At 39.5% G+C, this 19,679-nt stretch overlaps 1 protein-coding gene across 1 annotated transcript in view; it reads right to left on the bottom strand.

Moving 5' to 3' along the window:
- The window catches only part of LOC126175798 (origin recognition complex subunit 1), a 136,870-nt gene that overhangs the window by 101,191 nt on the left and 16,000 nt on the right, over nt 1-19,679 (bottom strand). Inside the window, exons 2-3 of the mRNA XM_049922779.1 lie at nt 6,103-7,118; nt 1,329-1,531 (exon numbers count right to left, since the gene is read on the bottom strand). Of these exons, the coding sequence (XP_049778736.1) occupies nt 1,329-1,531; nt 6,103-6,960 (1,061 nt within the window). The 5' untranslated portion in view covers nt 6,961-7,118. The remainder of the gene's footprint in view (nt 1-1,328; nt 1,532-6,102; nt 7,119-19,679) is intronic.

The following is a 19,679-nucleotide window of genomic DNA, read 5'->3' as shown; positions in this document are numbered from 1 at the left end:
GCATCAAATGTCATGCCTTAGGATCTGTTACAGATCACATGTAATGGTTACAAGCACTTGAAAATACTGAAATTTTGTTTTATGTATGAAGCCTGCAAGAACTGGTGTTTCATATCTTTACAGATATATTTGAGGACAAAACACTGGTAATAAGAGCAATAGCCAAGCAGTCTGAGGCTACTGTACATGTCACAGACACTTTCTGTACTTGGGAGCTTGAATAACACTTACTAGACTATTTTGTATTATTTGACAAGAGAATGAAAGTTTCACAAAATTTGTTTTGTGTTATTTTAAAGAGACTTTATGTTATTTTCTGTATTTTTGTCACAAAATATAGTATGTTTTTTTATTAGGAAAAAATATGCCACATAAAAACATGCAATCAGCACCAAGGATTAAACATATGTTATAAAAGTTCATACTCACACATAATGATCACTTTTTCCCCTTGTTCACAATAAAGTTCATTTTATCGAAAAAAATTATGACAGCTTTCAATATATTCCTGAAGAGAAATTTCATGACAGTTTCAGTCTCTCACCAAACAGTAATAAACACAGTTCGAGCCTAGAAATGCAGACGTTGAATGTGACCTGAATGCAAGGCTCATAGCACATGGCCACCAGCCTCGTTTGCATGGGCTTTTCTTCTCAAGCAGGCCTAACGATAAAACTCACTAAAGCTTTCATTTCTTGAGAACTATTAAGCTGTGTGCCTGATGTTTATAAATAAGTATTTATTTTTGAGGATTTTAATGATTCCATATGACCCAATACAGGTCTTGTATTCATGAACCTTCAATTATTTATTTATTTTTTTTTTTTTTTTTAACAGACGTTTAATGACAAACTCTTTCACACTAATTACTTACAAGTGGTTCTCAGAGCTAGTTTCTTAAAGCTTGTCAAAACCAGTGATTGGTAGGGTATGGACCTCCCTAACTGACCTGGAGACCTTTTTTCTTTTAAGATGGTCGATAGCATTCTGCTTTATTGTCATATTACATACAGTATTTCTCCAGTGCATTGCACCTCAATTTAATTTCTTTTTATATCTTTAGCTATACTTGGCATAAGTTTCTGTTTCCTTCTCAGGAGTATGAAAATAATTCCATTTTCAGTTTTTAGTTACATTGTATACTCAAATAGAATATGTCAATAATGCTTCTCGAAATCCTGTCTTCAGGTAACAATGTGTTTTTAAATAATTTGTTTGGTAAATGGTAGGTGTATTTTCAAGAAATGAAACAGAAATAAAAGTGTAGAAAGCTGAAATGCAACATCCTTGTTTCAATAGCTACAAATTTAAGCTGCAGTGTGACATACCCTCCAACTCCATCACTGAGTCTGCTCTTCACAAATCGATAAATATTATCAAATTCGGTTTCCCGGCACGGCAGTCTTCTGGGAACTGAGGAAACATGTAGCCGACTCATAGCAAGCTTAAGAGTACAGCTTGGAGATGACACATCACTGCATACTAGATTTTCTTGCACGTGTGTTGACTGACGGCGTTTCTTCGGTGGCTTCTGACATACAAAGGACAGATTTCCATAACATTCTCAAAACATACACAGTTAAGTTTTGCCATCACTATACATAATCAAAAGATCAAAAGAGTGGAAATGGGAAAACAAATACAAGAAATTTGGCAGTTCACACAGCAGCACATTATGAACATCGACCACAGATTTACTTGTGTACAATGTGTTCAACAAAACAGTGCATTATATATAAAACTACATATACTGCAAACTGTTATTAGAACAAAACATCATACTTCAAAGTGATCTTAGCAATGGACTCTCATACACAAAACAAATGGAGCTTTCTCTTTCTCATTTCTTTCAGCAGACATATATAAAATTTTTTTAGAACTATGAACGGATCTACTACCGGCAGATAGTTTTGTTAACTCTTACTTTACGGTAGTGTAATATACTCAGGGGGAGAGGAAGGGGGGGAAGGGGAGAGGGAGAGAGGAAAAATTTAAAAAAAATAAAAAGAGCACAGTAAACATTGTTTTAACATTTAGAATGATTCATTAATTATAACAGTTACAGTAAGAGGTACAGAATCAATGGCTGAATGATGTTACCTATCTCGTCTCATAAACACTATTAAAAGTCAATACACAAGCCCCAAAACTGTTGTAGAAATGGGAACTATAATCACAAAGAAGATGAAGACAAAGGGATAAGATGAAGGTACTATATTTCTCCAACACTCTTCAATATATACATAGATGAAGTGATCAGTAAATGGAAAATGTTGAAGAAAAAAAGGAGTATTTTTAGATCGTAATACTAAACATGTGCATTTTATATGGAGATGAGCTAACTCTTGATTGCAAGGAATGAAGATAAACTTCAGATAACGTCCACCAGTTGCACCAGATAACCCTCAAATTACTATCTAAAGATTGCCTGTAGATAAAACGAAAGTGACAGAATTTCAGAGCATACAACCAATAAGACCAAAACTAATCTTTAATAATAAGATATACATTTTATACATTTTAAATATTTAGGATGCAGCATCACATGTGAATATAAGCATGACATGGATCCAAAATTAAATTTACTTCCATACATGGTATGATCCTAAAGAAATTGCAGAAGGTAAGAAAGCCAGCTGAAGTTTTACCATTGCAGAACCATCCCTTACTTATGGAAGTGAAGCATGGGCAACAACATACCAACAGAGTAGAATACAGGCTCCAGAAAATGAGGTTTTCAAGAAAAGTTGAAGAATAAAGAGAAGATAATGAAAGAAATGAGGATATAAGGGAGAATTTAGGTCTATATAACCTAAATTGAAAAGTAAAGGGAAACCGGAGACAATGGGAGGAAAATGTAGACTGTATGGGTCCAGGCATTACTAAAACAGTATTAATACACAAGAAGGAGAAATGTACTATAACCATCCAAATGATGGAGAACTGAGGCAATTGGCATTACGCATGAAATGACGAAGAAGAAAGGCAAATTATGTGTGGAATTTGGTTTTCTTCTTTGCAAGAATTGGTACTTCATAAATGATGAACTGTATTAAAAGTAACCTAACACCTCACACACTGACAATCTATCACAAATTGGTGCCAGTTTCTATTACTTTTATGCATGGATCACAAAGTATTAGAACTGGGAGGAAGAGACCAGAGGAAGTGGCAAATCACACAATAGGAGTGAAGATTATGAGAGAGAATTCGGAAGCATGATGACAGAGATGGAGTTGGTGTGCAATTAGGGCTGACTGAGATTGAGGTCATGATGGTGGAGCAATGGAAGGATGTGCTGTAATGACAATTCCTATCTACATAATTCAGAATTCTGTATGTGTGTAGGATCTACCTGATATGGGACTGGAATAAATTGTGCTAGGTGGGGATGCACAGGACAGGTCTTGCATTTACATTTCCCATATTGATATAGTAGGTGGCAAGGGGTTGGAGGTAAGTGTGGCATAAAGATGGGTCAGGATATTTAACAGATTAAATGGCCAGCAGTATACATCAGTGGACTAATTTTGTATGGTAGTGCCTGTCTATGAAGGTATATCAGCATATTGGGCAAGATACTAATCAGAACTACATATATATAATCCATGGATCACTACACTGATGGAACATTTTAGACATCTATGTTCGCTGGAAAGTAATTTTCTTGCTGTGCACCAAGGTGACAAAAGTCACAGGATAGTGATATGCACACATACAGATGGTGGCAGTACCATGTACACATGATAGAAAAGGACAGTGCATTGCAGAGTTATCAATCATTTGTACTCAGCTGATTCACGTGAAACAGTTTCCAACATGATTATAGCCACATGACGGGAATTAACATACTATGAATGTGGAATGGTAGTCGGAGCTAGACGCATGGGACATTCCATTTTGGAATCAGTTAAGGTATTCAATATTCTGCAATCCTGTGTAAAGAGTGTGCTGAGAATACCAGATTTCAGGCCTTACCTCTCACCACGGATGACACACTAGCCGATGGCTTTCACTTTATGACCACGAGCAGCAGCGTTTCTCTTAAGTTGTCAGTGGTAACAGACAAACAACACTGTATGGAATAGCCACAGAAATCAATGCGGGATGTATGACAAATGTATCCATTAGGACAGTGTGGCAAAATATGGCTATGGCAGTAGACAACCGATGCAAGTGCCTTTTCTAACAGCACGAAATCCATTCCAGTGCCTCTCCTTGGCTTGTGACCACATCAATTGGAGCCTAGACAATTGGAAAACTGTGGCCTGGTCAGATAAGGTCCAATTTCAGTTGGTAAGAGCTGATAGCCCATTTCGAGTGTAGCACAGATCACATGAAGCCATGGACCCAAGTTCTCAACAAGGTACTGTGCAAGTTGGTGGTGGCTCCATAATGGTGTGGGCTGTGTTTATGTGAAATGAGTTGATCACTGACAGGAAACTTATCTTCAGCTACTTCGAGACCATTTGCAGCCATTCACGGGCTTCATGTTCCCAAAATACAATGGAACTTTTATGGATGACAATGGGCCATGCCATCAGGCCACAACTGCAATTGTTTGAAGATCATTCTGCACAGTCTGAGCGAATGGTTTGTGCATCCATATCACCCAACATGACTCCCATGAATTGCTTGTAGTACATAATCAAGAGGTCAGTTCGTGCACAAAATCCTGCACTAGCAACACTTTTGCAATTATGGACAGCGTTAGAGGTAGCATGGCTCAATATTTCTGCAGGGGATTTCCAGTGACTTGTTGAGTCCATGTCATGCCGAGCTGCTGCACTACGCCGGGCGAAAGGAGCTCAGACATGATTTTAGGAGGTACCTCATGACTTTGTGGGTAATTTCAAGCCAAGTAGTTAAGTGAGCCTGTTATGAATGGTCACATGTTCTTATCAAATTAAGGAAGTTGTGAACCATTTGGTTATCATTAATCTCATCTCAGCCCAGAATTATCAAAGTTTTAAACTAGAAGACTCACACAATAGTATTAATTTTTAGGTGAGATCTTGCCATGTGCAAATAGTACTTTCCCGAGACACTAGTTAATTTTTAGACATTTTATCCCAGTTCACATTATTGGCCCCCAGGTCATTATTAGTTTCTTCCCCACTTTTTTCTACACCTGGCTCACTGAGCGATAATTCTTTGTATATGTCTGACAAACATCTTTTGTATCTATTAAATTTTAGTATGACAATGTGATTTGACTCTTAGCATGTAAAACTTCCCAAATGCTGGGACTCCATAAATGTCCCTCTACATTATGTAAACATAACCATGGGTGAACTTGTCATTGTTTTTTGTTGAATGGCCAAAAATATCTATAGTTCTGTATTTCTCCCATTTCATAAAATTTCACACAGTGGTTTGTAGTCTTGGCAGACTGAGACCTGAAGATGCATGTATACTGACATAAAACCTATATTTGCAAATAAAGCACCTTTGTACAGCTATGTGGCTTCTGGAAACACCTAATCACTCTGGACTTTAATTGTTATGATAATTTGAATGGTTATTGAGTGTTGAGAGTTATTTTTTTGTTATTCACAATGTCTCTAAGTTGTGGATGTCCTCCCCAAAAAACTATCTAGATGAATCAGTTGCAATGAACTCAGTTTCAGTTGTGATACTGTCTACAACAAGACAGACCCAATGTAAGTACTGTTATGGTTCTGGCAGTACATGGCTCTACAGTGTCACTAAGTGAGCAAAGAAAATCAGAAATATCCCACGATTTTTACCAATCCTTGTGTCAAGAATGTTCTCTGAGCAGCCAAGCACAGCATGAGAATGCTGTGGCATATGTGAGCTTTTTCGTTAACCTAAGGATATTCCATTGAAACCCCACAGTAGTGTTGTAATGGCAATTGTGTGCTGAGTGTTATGAGAAATGCAACTTATCACACTAGCAGAAGGAATTTTTTGATTAAAAGTACTGGACGTCACACAGAAACACAATCCAGACTTTAACTACCAATGAAAAGAAACTTTATACTAATGAGTGCCCAGTCATTGCATATAAAATTTTGAGGAAGATGATTAGTAAGATTATCTAATATTAGTAGTAACTCTTGTCTTTATTTAAGCACTTACTTTTCCAACAGTAATATTTTCCTTCATTGCTTCCCCTACGTCGTCAGAATTTTCTATATCTGAACTGGGGTCACGATGAGTAGTAGTTCTTCTTTTTTTCAGTCGTTGACTTTTGGATGAAGATTTCGGTGACCCATCTGATATTTTCTGAGAGATTCGCGTGTCTTTTAATTCAGCACAACTGGATTCTTGGAAATCTTTCTGTACTTTCACCTGTTCATTTTCATTTGAATCTTCTGCATACTTCCATTTCTTTAGCTCAATATTACTTTTTACACGCTTTGATTTCATATTAACAGGACTAGAAACAGATTTTGAACTGTCCCCTTTATGGTAATTATATTTTATGGAGGGGCTTCTCTCATTCATTCTAACATTAATTTTTGTTGGAGAAGAATAAAACATAGCTCCAGTGACCTCCGAAACTGAGGAATTATTATGTTCAGAAACTGTTCTCTCTTCTATCTCAGCTTTAGAAGGAGTTCCTCCTTCTGTCATGCAGCAAATACACTTACGTTTCTTACAAGAACGAGGGGTATTTTTTCTAGATGGAGACAACGTCTCATTTACATTACGACAAGAACTGTCTATTTGATTACAATCTAATGAGCTCCTTTCTGAAGAAACATCATCTTCCCTATTAATTAGCTTGGAAATTTCTTCTGGTTTTAACTTGTCAAGTGACTCATCAAATAAACGAGTCTTGCACTTCCTTCTGTCTCTGGTCCTTTCCATGTTTTCACTGTATTTAACACTGCTGTCACTCTTTAGATGAGAGTGCCTTCTTTGATTCGAGTGGGGACTATTTAAAAGTTTATATTTTGTTCCTGACAAGACAGGTGACATGCTGTTCTGCATTTTACCACTGTAAAATGTTTCAATATAAATACAAAAGATGTCTTTCTGTGTTGCAGCTATGTGCAAAAGTACCCTCTACTGTCACCTATATACAAGACTGTGCAACTAATGTTTTATCTCTTCTTCAGCACCACACTTTTAGCCACAGTGTAGAACACCTGGAAGAAAAAGAAAGGTATTTCATTACATCAATGAACTGACAATTGCATGGGGGTTTTAATGTCACAGAGAGAGAGAGAGAGAGAGAGAGAGAGAGAGAGAGAGAGAGAGTTAGTTTTCTATCATCCTAAGCATAGGTAAAATACATTTTATGATCACTTGCACTAGTGACATGGAGACCGATGGAACAAAGACAGAGCTCAAGCAGTGAACAGCTAGCCAGAAGCAAAGTCCAGAGTACAGCAACAGGAAAGTCGTTGTAAGTGTGCGTATGCAAACATTCCAAGGAGTTATCTCAATTGAAAAAATGTCAGCACAGGTAAGGTCTATCCTATTGGAGTTTTGAGATCAGTTCCTGTGCTTGCAAAAAATAACAATGAATAAAGGATGGTTCCACCTTTTTGTGTTAGAGAAAAACAATAATTTGTATACTTCCAAACAAGCAGATCCATCCTTAATTCGTTATTACAGGTAAAGTTCGTCACACTGTTACTGGAAAGTATTGAAGGCCTCAGAGATTAGTGAAAACTGCCAGACAGATGTGGGGCCACGGGTATGTACAGACACTTTCATGTCAATGTATGCATCCATGTGACATGCCCGTGAGGGTGCACTCCATTGGCGAAAGCTGCAGCCTTCATAAGAAGCCCGAATATTTCTGACTTTTCCTCCATACCAATACCTGGACTGGGTGGGGAATCTGAATCACTGTCTGATACTTTCCCGCTCTCCCCCTCCATGTATTTTAATCGGCAGGTAGGGGCTGGAAATGGCCCAGCCCTTGTCGTCCCATCAAAGAAGGGGAGACAAGAGTGCTATAACCCCTGTCAAAGGTTCAAGCAATATTTTCTTGTCCTGATCAGCTGGGCTGAATATCGACACTGTCTAGGTTTGCTGGCTGATCGATTGTTTTTGAGGAACTGCTAATTCATACCCACAGTGGATGGAGTGCTGGCCATGGTTCAGATTAGGACAATAGTTAGGCCTCCATGGGTATCTCAGTTTGAGAATGCTCAGTCTCTGCTAATTGCTCGGTGAGAGTATCTCCCCCTCGAGCATTGGTGTGAGCCAGAAATGACATAGAAGATGGTAGTCGTTCCACCTCCATTGGCTCCCATCATTGATCACGGCTGGTGCCTACAAGGCAGACAGGCTGTTGAATGGACTTGTCCTGGGTGTGGCTGCATAAGCCACACCCACTTCACTGCTGAGGTGGAGGGGGTCACTACAGCTCCTTGTGAGTAGGGTTACCGAATGATGATCAGTGATCAGGTGAAACTCAGTACTGTAGAGATATACATGAACCTTCTTGACACCATATGTAATACCTAATACATCTTCCTCTATTTGTAAGTAATTTCGCTGCATTGTGTTTAATTTTTGGTTTTGTTTTGCTTTAGAGCGCAAAAAACAACTGGTGTCACACGTGTCCAAGTCAAAACTATAGAACATGAAGGCATACAGAAATGGAGGTCCAAAACTAAAAATTAAATGGCCTTCGTCATATTGCTTTGGCAGATAACGAAGTAATACACGGTCGACAGCCTGTGTGTCATTTGCTAAAATGGCCAATAACTCAGACGCCAAACCCAAGTGGGAAAGTAAACGGTTAAAAAATGGGCATTCCATCAGGAAGTGACGGACAGTTAAAACTTGGGTGCAACGTGTACAAAGCGGTGGGGTGGCACCACTTATCAAATGACAATGGCTAAAAAGGCAGTGCCCAATATGCAGCCTAGTTAAAATGACTTCCTCCCGGCAGTTGCATTTAATGTTTTAGATTCCAATGCAGTCACCTATTCTATGCTAATGGGATATTTGTGGAACAGCAATCCATGAACGACACAATCAGACTTCAGTGGCAAGTGTTTGCCGGATTGAATGTTGCTAAATAAATGGCCGACCTAACGCTCTTTTTAAGTTGCAAGAAGGCTTTGTGACACACATCTGACCACCCAAATTTAACTCCTTTTTTAATCAACTGATTAAGCAGCTAGGACATCTGGACTGTGTTGGAATGAATTTTGCATAAGTATTAACTTTGCCCAGGAATGACTGTAGCTATCTGAGGTTCTTGCAAACTTGTAAGTTACTGATTGAATCCATATGCTCTTGTGTTGGTGTGAGCCCCTTCTTTACTTAATATAAATCTTGGGTGCTTTACATTTGGCTCCAAGAAACTACAACTGTCAGAGAAACAATGCAAACCACAGACTTTGAGCCGCTTACATCTGTAGATTTTGCAAGTGCTGCCCCCATGTGGCCCGGGTAATTAGTAAGTCATCTAAATAATTAACACAACTGGAAATGCCTTGGATGAGATATCTGAAACATTGTGGGAGTGTATGCGACTCCTTCAGGTGCTGGCAACCTTCTTTGGGAACAATAGCAATTAAGGGTTACCAAATACCGATGGCTGTCACAGTACTAATGCATAAAAAATTTGAAGTAACCAAAATAAGTCAACATTGTGACAAGTACATGGTAACAGTAGAACTCATATGGGAACATACCAACTGGATCATAGTTCTTACTATGCACAATACTTCAATATACAATCATATGTACATCACATTAGTAACATTGCACAATATGCAAGGCACAAAAGCTTTTTATTATTCACAGTCATTCACACAAAATAGGTGTTACGGCACTCCAACACAACTCACAATGGAGGAAGAATAGTAAACACTACCCTACCTGAATAAAATCTATGCATTCTTAACAGGGAAACACAGGAAAGCAAAACAAAAGATATCCCTGTAATAAATAACAAAGCCTTGACACAAATAGGAGACTCTAGTATTGACAAAGGTTGCACACTAAGTGACCATAATGTAATCACAATAAAAATCCATGCAGGCAACTTAGCAGATGATGTTTCTAACAGAAGACTCTTGCTCCATAAAGCAGTCTGGGACAGATTGCGAGAAATCATATAATATTATCCTCTGTGAAACTTAACAGAAAGCACGGACTACAAATCCATACACCGACTGAACTGATACAGACAGCACAGAAGACAGCAACACCACACACAAACAACAAACAGAAAAAAACACTCAAAAATTCCGTGATCACACAAACTCACAAACCTAAGAAAACAAAACAGATACAAAACATGTGGAGATTACCTTGCAAAGCTTTAATGTAAAAAACAAACCCCGTCAATCTTGGCAATGCTCCAACAAAATGATGGCATGTGAACGTACGCTTGGAGAGGCACTGCAGAATACTTACTGCAAAAACTCTGGCCTGATGATGACGAAAAAACAGATCTACAGATGCACATCAATCTTTGAACAAAACTACAGCTTGACTACAGAAATGAAACCATCACTTGCTGTTTTAAATGAGAGGTTAGCCCATGGGCCTGATGGTGTCCACATGGAAGTCCTACAACAGTCTGCATCACTCATTATCCCCTTTCTAATCAAAACCCTAAATAAGGCTCTGCAGCTGGTAAGAATACCTGGAACATGGAAAATAGCGAACACTGTGATCCTCAAGAAAGCCACAGTTAAAGATTCAACAAATCAAGAATTATACTGGTCAATTTCTTCACTGAACACACTTGCTGAAGTCCAGGAACACCTTCTGTGTGACAAACTATAGTCACATGGGGAGCTAATGGGACTTAGCTACCAGTGATCTGGATTTCAGAAAAAGAAATAAATTGACAACACAATAAACCAAGCACTCTGCATGGTAGAAAACACAGACATCAGAAGTGCATTTTACAATCTATGGCGGCACAGAGGCTTATTTAGGCCTAGTTAGACCATGCAGCCACCTAGGGCAGTGGATTTTAAAGGTGTCTTGTAAGCTATTACTGTTAAAAAAAAAATACCATTTTATTCACAACTCTTGAAAAGAGAATGCACTGAAATGGAAACATGAGAGATTTTGTTTTAGTAATGATGTTACTTTGTACACGGTGACCATTATTAATTTTATTCAGTGTCCTGCCTTCCCATGTGGTATACATTAGGAAGGAAATTCTCATTGCTCAGAATTAAGTTTTGCGATGGGAGACGCCACTAGCACTGTCCTAGCAGTAGCCCATGTCGACAATCAATGATACTCATCCAAAATTCACATTCAAAGAAAATACCGCCAGTCATTGTAACAGCTGGTCACTTGGCCACCAGTTCAGTTTAATTTGAAACTGTCATTAGTGCAGCCCCCCCCCCCCCCCCACCCATGAACCATGGACCTTGCCGTTGGTGGGGAGGCTTGCGTGTCTCAGCGATACAGATAGCCGTACCGTAGGTACAACCAAAACGGAGGGGTATCTGTCGAGAGGCCAGACAAACGTGTGGTTCCTGAAGAGGGGCAGCAGCCTTTTCAGTAGTTGCAAGGGCAACAGTCTGGATGATTGACTGATCTGGCCTTGTAACAATAACCAAAACGTCCTTGCTGTGCTGGTACTGCGAACGGCTGAAAGCAAGGGGAAACTACGGCCATAATTTTTCCCGAGGGCATGCAGCTTTACTGTATGATTAAATGATGATGGCGTCCTCTTGGGTAAAATATTCCGGAGGTAAAATAGTCCCCCATTCGGATCTCCGGGCGGGGACTACTCAAGAGGATGTCGTTATCAGGAGAAAGAAAACTGGCGTTCTACGGATCGGAGCGTGGAATGTCAGATCCCTTAATCGGGCAGGTAGGTTAGAAAATTTAAAAAGGGAAATGGATAGGTTAAAATTAGATATAGTGGGAATTAGTGAAGTTCGGTGGCAGGAGGAGCAAGACTTCTGGTCAGGTGACTACAGGGTTATAAACACAAAATCAAATAGGGGTAATGCAGGAGTAGGTTTAATAATGAATAGGAAAATAGGAATGCGGGTAAGCTACTACAAACAGCAAAGTGAACGCATTATTGTGGCCAAGATAGATACGAAGCCCACACCTACTACAGTAGTACAAGTTTATATGCCAACTAGCTCTGCAGACGACGAAGAAATTGAAGAAATGTATGATGAAATAAAAGAAATTATTCAGATAGTGAAGGGAGACGAAAATTTTATAGTCATGGGTGACTGGAATTCGAGTGTAGGAAAAGGGAGAGAAGGAAACGTAGTAGGTGAATATGGATTGGGGGTAAGAAATGAAAGAGGAAGCCGCCTGGTAGAATTTTGCACAGAGCACAACTTAATCATAGCTAACACTTGGTTTAAGAATCATGATAGAAGGTTGTATACATGGAAGAACCCTGGAGATACTAAAAGGTATCAGATAGATTATATAATGGTAAGACAGAGATTTAGGAACCAGGTTTTAAATTGTAAGACATTTCCAGGGGCAGATGTGGACTCTGACCACAATCTATTGGTTATGACCTGTAGATTAAAACTGAAGAAACTGCAAAAAGGTGGGAATTTAAGAAGATGGGACCTGGATAAACAGAAAGAACCAGAGGTTGTACAGAGTTTCAGGGAGAGCATAAGGGAACAATTGACAGGAATGGGGAAAAGAAATACAGTAGAAGAAGAATGGGTAGCTTTGAGGGATGAAGTAGTGAAGGCAGCAGAAGATCAAGTAGGTAAAAAGACGAGGGCTAGTAGAAATCCTTGGGTAACAGAAGAAATATTGAATTTAATTGATGAAAGGAGAAAATGTAAAAATGCAGTAAATGAAGCAGGCAAAAAGGAATACAAACGTCTCAAAAATGAGATCGACAGGAAGTGCAAAATGGCTAAGCAGGGATGGCTAGAGGACAAATGTAAGGATGTAGAGGCTTATCTCACTAGGGGTAAGATAGATACTGCCTACAGGAAAATTAAAGAGACCTTTGGAGATAAGAGAACCACATGTATGAACATCAAGAGCTCAGATGGTAACCCAGTTCTAAGCAAAGAAGGGAAAGCAGAAAGGTGGAAGGAGTATATAGAGGGTCTATACAAGGGCGATGTACTTGAGGACAATATTATGGAAATGGAAGAGGATGTAGATGAAGATGAAATGGGAGATACGATACTGTGTGAAGAGTTTGACAGAGCACTGAAAGACCTGAGCCGAAACAAGGCCCACGGAATAGACAACATTCCATTGGAACTACTGATGGCGTTGGGAGAGCCAGTCCTGACAAAACTCTACCATCTGGTGACCAAGATGTATGAAACAGGCGAAATACCCTCAGACTTCAAGAAGAATATAATAATTCCAATCCCAAAGAAAGTGGGTGTTGACAGATGTGAAAATTACCGAACAATCAGTTTAATAAGTCACAGCTGCAAAATACTAACACGTATCCTTTACAGACGAATGGAAAAACTAGTAGAAGCTGACCTCGGGGAAGATCAGTTTGGATTCCGTAGAAATACTGGAACACGTGAGGCAATACTGACCTTACGACTTATCTTAGAAGAAAGATTAAGGAAAGGCAAACCTACGTTTCTAGCATTTGTAGACTTAAAGAAAGCTTTTGACAATGTTGACTGGAATACTCTCTTTCAAATTCTAAAGGTGGCAGGGGTAAAATACAGGGAGCGAAAGGCTATTTACAATTTGTACAGAAAGCAGATGGCAGTTATAAGAGTCGAGGGACATAAAAGGGAAGCAGTGGTTCGGAAGGGAGTAAGACAGGGTTGTAGCCTCTCCCCGATGTTATTCAATCTGTATATTGAGCAAGCAGTAAAGGAAACAAAAGAAAAATTCGGAGTAGGTATTAAAATCCATGGAGAAGAAATAAAAACTTTGAGGTTTGCCGATGACATTGTAATTCTGTCAGAGACAGCCAAGGACTTGGAAGAGCAGTTGAACGGAATGGATGGTGTCTTGAAGGGAGGATATAAGATGAACATCAACAAAAGCAAAACGAGGATAATGGAATGTAGTCGAATTAAGTTGGGTGATGTTGAGGGTATTAGATTAGGAAATGAGACACTTAAAGTAGTACAGGAGTTTTGCTATTTGGGGAGCAAAATAACTGATGATGGTTGAAGTAGAGAGGATATAAAATGTAGACTGGTAATGGCAAGGAAAGCGTTTCTGAAGAAGAGAAATTTGTTAACATCGAGTATAGATTTAAGTGTCAGGAAGTCATTTTTGAAAGTATTTGTATGGAGTGTAGCCATGTATGGAAGTGAAACATGGACGATAAATAGTTTGGACAAGAAGAGAATAGAAGCTTTCAAAATGTGGTGCTACAGAAGAATGCTGAAGATTAGATGGGTAGATCACATAACTAATGAGGAAGTATTGAATAGGATTGAGGAGAAGAGAAGTTTGTGGCACAACTTGACCAGAAGAAGGGATCGGTTGGTAGGACATGTTCTGAGGCATCAAGGGATCACCAATTTAGTATTGGAAGGCAGCGTGGAGGGTAAAAATCATAGAGGGAGACCAAGAGATGAATACACTAAGCAGATTCAGAAGGATGTAGGTTGCAGTAGGTACTGGGAGATGAAGAAGCTTGCACAGGATAGAGTAGCATGGAGAGCTGCATCAAACCAGTCTCAGGACTGAAGACAACAACAACAACAACAACAACAACAACATTAGCGCAGTTGTTTAGAGTTTAGTTTGTGATTTATATTTTAGTATTAATTTAAGTGAGCGACAGTCAAAGAAGAGAAAGGTATCTTTGGAGCTGGGAGATCGAGAAAAGTGTGACAATAAAGAAAGAGGAAATTGCGAGAAAGAGCTGAAAAATCAATGTGTTATTTAAAAATAAAACACAGCCAGCTAGTTCTAGACTGAAGTCAAAATCTTCTGGGTTATTAGGCCGCGTCATGTTTCTTCTAAAATGTTCGACGTTTCGACCCCTCTGCTGGAATCTTCCTCAGGATCTTTTGGTGTCCACTACTGCTAGAACACTGTCAGAGACGAGTGTCACGTTCACTTATAAAGGGAGAGTTTTCTAGCGTTCGTGCTGGAGAAGTGATAGTATTGGTTAAAATTCATATGGCTACCATTGGTGGGTCATAGTCATAGGCTAGTATTCCCGTTCTGATGCAGAGGAACGGGCGTTGGTAGCTCATTTCCTGTGAATACCATTGGCAGACCATCAGCATTGGACAGAAAGGCACTATTCCACACTTATGCTGGAGAAGGGTTATTGGTTGAAATGCCTGCTAACGCTATTGGTTGGTCATCATCAGTGGCTAGATTCGAAACGGACAGAGCAAGAGAGGAGGAATGTTTACCCAAAATATTATTATTGTCTGCCAAGGTGACTTGCAGCGCGTTGTTTATGCCGCTCACACACCGCGGCCGCGTATTTACTTCCTTGATGGCATGGAGCCACGATGGCATTGTTGATCTCACAATAGTTGTAACAGTAATTCCTGCTGTTACAGTTGGAATTCCCACTGACTTCTTGCTGTTGCACAAATTGAGAAACTCAGGATCTATGCCTCACAGTTAATAGGTGGGCTGTGAGAATGTCCTCAGTGCCACTTTTCTACCCTACATGACAGAGGCAGAACACAGTTTACCGTCACTTGCACTGGTGGTGACGCAGGGGCTGGAAAAAGGTATAGATACAAATAGAGAGGCCGGGGCTCTAACACAGCATAATCTGAATACACATCACCATTAGCAATGGTTCTCATAGGAGTAGAAAAGTACACATATCACGGTTTCTTTAAAAATAATGGTTGACAAATAACTAAGAATAATGTACTATACAGAGTCCAGTCTCATTAATATGGCCACCACCTATGTTCAATGTCAACATGCAAAAACCACTCACAGATGGCAGGTGGCAGCACTAGCAGTGGAGATTACATAAAGTGTGTCAGGGGACGGGGAAAACAATGTAGCCGTCGTCATAATGCACAAAAGGAGTGATTTATCTGACATCCAAAAGGCATGTAATTGCCTATCAGGTCAAGGGTGGAAGCATTTCCAAAACAGTTAAGTTTGTAAACTGTTCATGTGCCGCCACAGATAAAGTATACTGTGCATGGCAAAATTGCAGTATCCAAAACCAGTGCCGAGGCAACTGCGGTTCACTACAGGCCATAGATGGCAGAGGGTAACAGCAGCAGTAGAATTGCATACAGGCAAATAGACATGCAACTGTTGTGCAACTGACCGCCCAGATGAACCAAGGGGGTACCAACAGGATCTCCTCAATGACTGTTCAGTGACCGTTGCTGTGTTTGGGGCTCTGTAGCAGGCACCTGGTTCATGCACCCATACTGACTGCTGTTCATCGGCAACAAAGGCTGGAATTTGCATGCTATTTCTGCAACTGTACATCCACTGTGTGGCGACAGGTGGCTTCTTCAAATGAATCATGTTTTATACTTCATTGGACAGATGGCCTTTGGCATGTATGGTATGAAACATCTGAAAGCAATAATCATCTGATGGGTCCTGGCTGGAGGAGGGAGCATTATGGCCTGGGAGTGTTTCCATGGCATTTCCTGGGTGATCTTGTCATTATGGAAGGCACAATGGATCAATACAAGTATGCACCTATCTTTGAGGAACATGTCCAACTCTACTTTTTTCTCAGCATAATGACATCTACCTAGACGACAATGCACCATGTCAGACATGGAGCAATGTACGTATATGATCCAGAGTACCAGGATAAGTTTACTGTACTCCGCTTGCCACCAAACTCCCCAGATTGAAACCGAATTGAGAATGTGTGGGACCACTTTGATGGGAGTGTTCATGCCATCCGATTCCAAACCGAGAAACCCAGCACAGCTGGCCACGGCACTGGAGTCAGCATGGCTCTGCATCCCTGTTGATACCTTCCAGAACCTCATTGACACTCTTCCTGTATGTCTTGCAGCGGTCCGCACTACAAAAAGTAGTTATTCAGGCTTTTGATAGGTAGTCACATTTAATGCGACTGGGGAGTATATGACCAAAATAGTCACTTCAGCTTTACAATTTTATCACAACTAAAATGCATTCAGTAAACATTATTAACTATTAATGCATGATATTTTTCAATTTACACACTGAATTTCATTAATAAATTTTCCACGACTAACACCTTTAGGTAACTACAATCATTTGATTAAATGGACGATATTTGAAAACAATCTGCTACTAGAATAGAAGATGTGTGTAACCACAAGCCAACATTTTTATAACTAGAAGAATGATTAAGTCATAGGCAATTACAGATGTAAGAAAATGGTGTAACTGAACAATGTATTTCTCAATTTTAAATTTCAAAAAGCAGGAAGGAAGATTGAGAGCATGGTAATTTAAAATGGGGCACAAGCCTGGATTACAAAAAGACTGGGAAATTACTTGGCCAAGATTTTTTTCAAAGGAATCATTCTGGCACTTGCCTGGAGCAATTTAAGGAAATCGCTGAAAATATAAATCTGGAAAGTCTGATGAGAACTTGAAGCAGCACTATCCTGAATGCGAGTCCAATATTTTAACTATCTGACCACACTGGTTGGTTTAAATGATAAAGTGGAATAATTAAACCCCATAACACAATAAACTTATGCACACATTTTTTGTTATTTTATGGAGCTATTAAACTATTACTGTATGGTTAAATGATGATGGCGTCCTCTTGGGTAAAATATTCCGGAGGTAAAATAGTCCCCCATTCGGATCTCCGGGCGGGGACTACTCAAGAGGATGTCATTATCAGGAGAAAGAAAACTGGCGTTCTACGGATCAGAGCGTGGAATGTCAGATCCCTTAATCGGGCAGGTAGGTTAGAAAATTTAAAAAGGGAAATGGATAGGTTAAAGTTAGATATAGTGGGAATTAGTGAAGTTCGGTGGCAGGGGGAACAAGACTTTTGGTCAGGTGACTACAGGGTTATAAACACAAAGTCAAATAGGGGTAATGCAGGAGTAGGTTTAATAATGAATAGGAAAACAGGAATGTGGGTAAGCTACTAGATACAGCATAGTGAACGCATTATTGTGGCAAAGATAGATACGAAGCCCACACCTACTACAGTAGTACAAGTTTATATGCCAACTAGCTCTGCAGATGATGAAGAAATTGAAGAAATGTATGATGAAATAAAAGAAATTATTCAGATAGTGAAGGGTGACGAAAATTTAATAGTCGTAGTTGACTGGAATTCGGTAGTAGGAAAAGGGAGAGAAGGAAATGTAGTAGGTGAATATGGATTGGGGCTAAGAAATGAAAGAGGAAGCCGCCTGGCAGAATTTTGCACAGAGCACAACTTAATCATAGCTAACACTTGGTTTAAGAATCATGAAAAAAGGTTATATACATGGAAGAATCCTGGAGATACTAAAAGGTATCAGATACATTATATAATGGTAAGACAGAGATTTAGGAACCAGGTTTTAAATTGTAAGACATTTCCAGGAGCAGATGTGGACTCGGACCACAAACTATTAGTTATGATCTGTAGATTAAAACTGAAGAAACTGCAAAAAGGTGGGAATTTAAGGAAATGGGACCTGGATAAACTGACTAAACCAGAGGTTGTACAGAGTTTCAGGGAGAGCATAAGGGAACAATTGATAGGAATGGGGGAAAGAAATACAGTAGAAGAAGAATGGGTAGCTCTGAGGGATGAAGTAGTGAAGGCAGCAGAGGATCAAGTAGGTAAAAAGACGAGGGCTAGTAGAAATCCTTGGGTAACAGAAGAAATATTGAATTTAATTGATGAGAGGAGAAAATGTAAAAATGCAGTAAATGAAGAAGGCAAAAAGGAATACAAACGTCTCAAAAATGAGATCGACAGGAAGTGCAAAATGGCTAAGCAGGGATGGCTAGAGGACAAATGTAAGGATGTAGAAGTGACATTAGGGGTAAGATAGATACTGCCTACAGGAAAATTAAAGAGACCTTTGGAGAAAGGAGAACCACTCGCATGAATATCAAGAGCTTTGATGGAAACCCAGTTCTAAGCAAAGAAAGGAAAGCAGAAAGGTGGAAGCAGTATATAGAGGGTCTATACAAGGGTGATGTATTTGAGAACAATATTATGGAAATGGAAGAGGATGAAGATGAAGATGAAATGGGAGATATGATACTGCGTGAAGAGTTTGACAGAGCACTGAAAGACTTGAGTCGAAACAAGGCCCCCGGAGTAGACAACATTCCATTAGAACTACTGACAGCCTTGGGAGAGCCAGTCCTGACAAAACTCTACCATCTGGTGACCAAGATGTACGAGACAGGAGAAATACCCTCAGACTTCAAGAAGAATATAATAATCCCAATCCCAAAGAAAGCAGGTGTTGACAGATGTGAAAATTACCAAACTATCAGTTTAATAAGTCACAGCTGCAAAATACTAAAGCGAATTATTTACAGAAGAATGGAAAAACCTGGTAGAAGCCGACCTCGGGGAAGATCAGTTTGGATTCCGTAGAAATGCTGGAACACGTGAGGCAATAATGACCCTACGACTTATCTTAGAAAATAGATTAAGGAAAGGCAAACTTACATTTCTAGCATTTGTACACTTAGAGAAAGCTTTTGACAATGTTGAATGGAATACTCTCTTTCAAATTCTAAAGGTGGCAGGGGTAAAATACATGGAGTGAAAGGCTATTTACAATTTGTACAGAAAGCAGATGGCAGTTATAAGAGTCGAGGGACATGAAAGGGAAGCAGTGGTTGGGAAGGGAGTG

Source organism: Schistocerca cancellata, chromosome 3 (assembly GCF_023864275.1).
Source record: "Schistocerca cancellata isolate TAMUIC-IGC-003103 chromosome 3, iqSchCanc2.1, whole genome shotgun sequence".
In the NCBI taxonomy this organism is placed as follows: Eukaryota; Metazoa; Arthropoda; class Insecta; order Orthoptera; family Acrididae; genus Schistocerca; species Schistocerca cancellata.
This window is presented reverse-complemented; position numbering and strand designations above follow the sequence as displayed.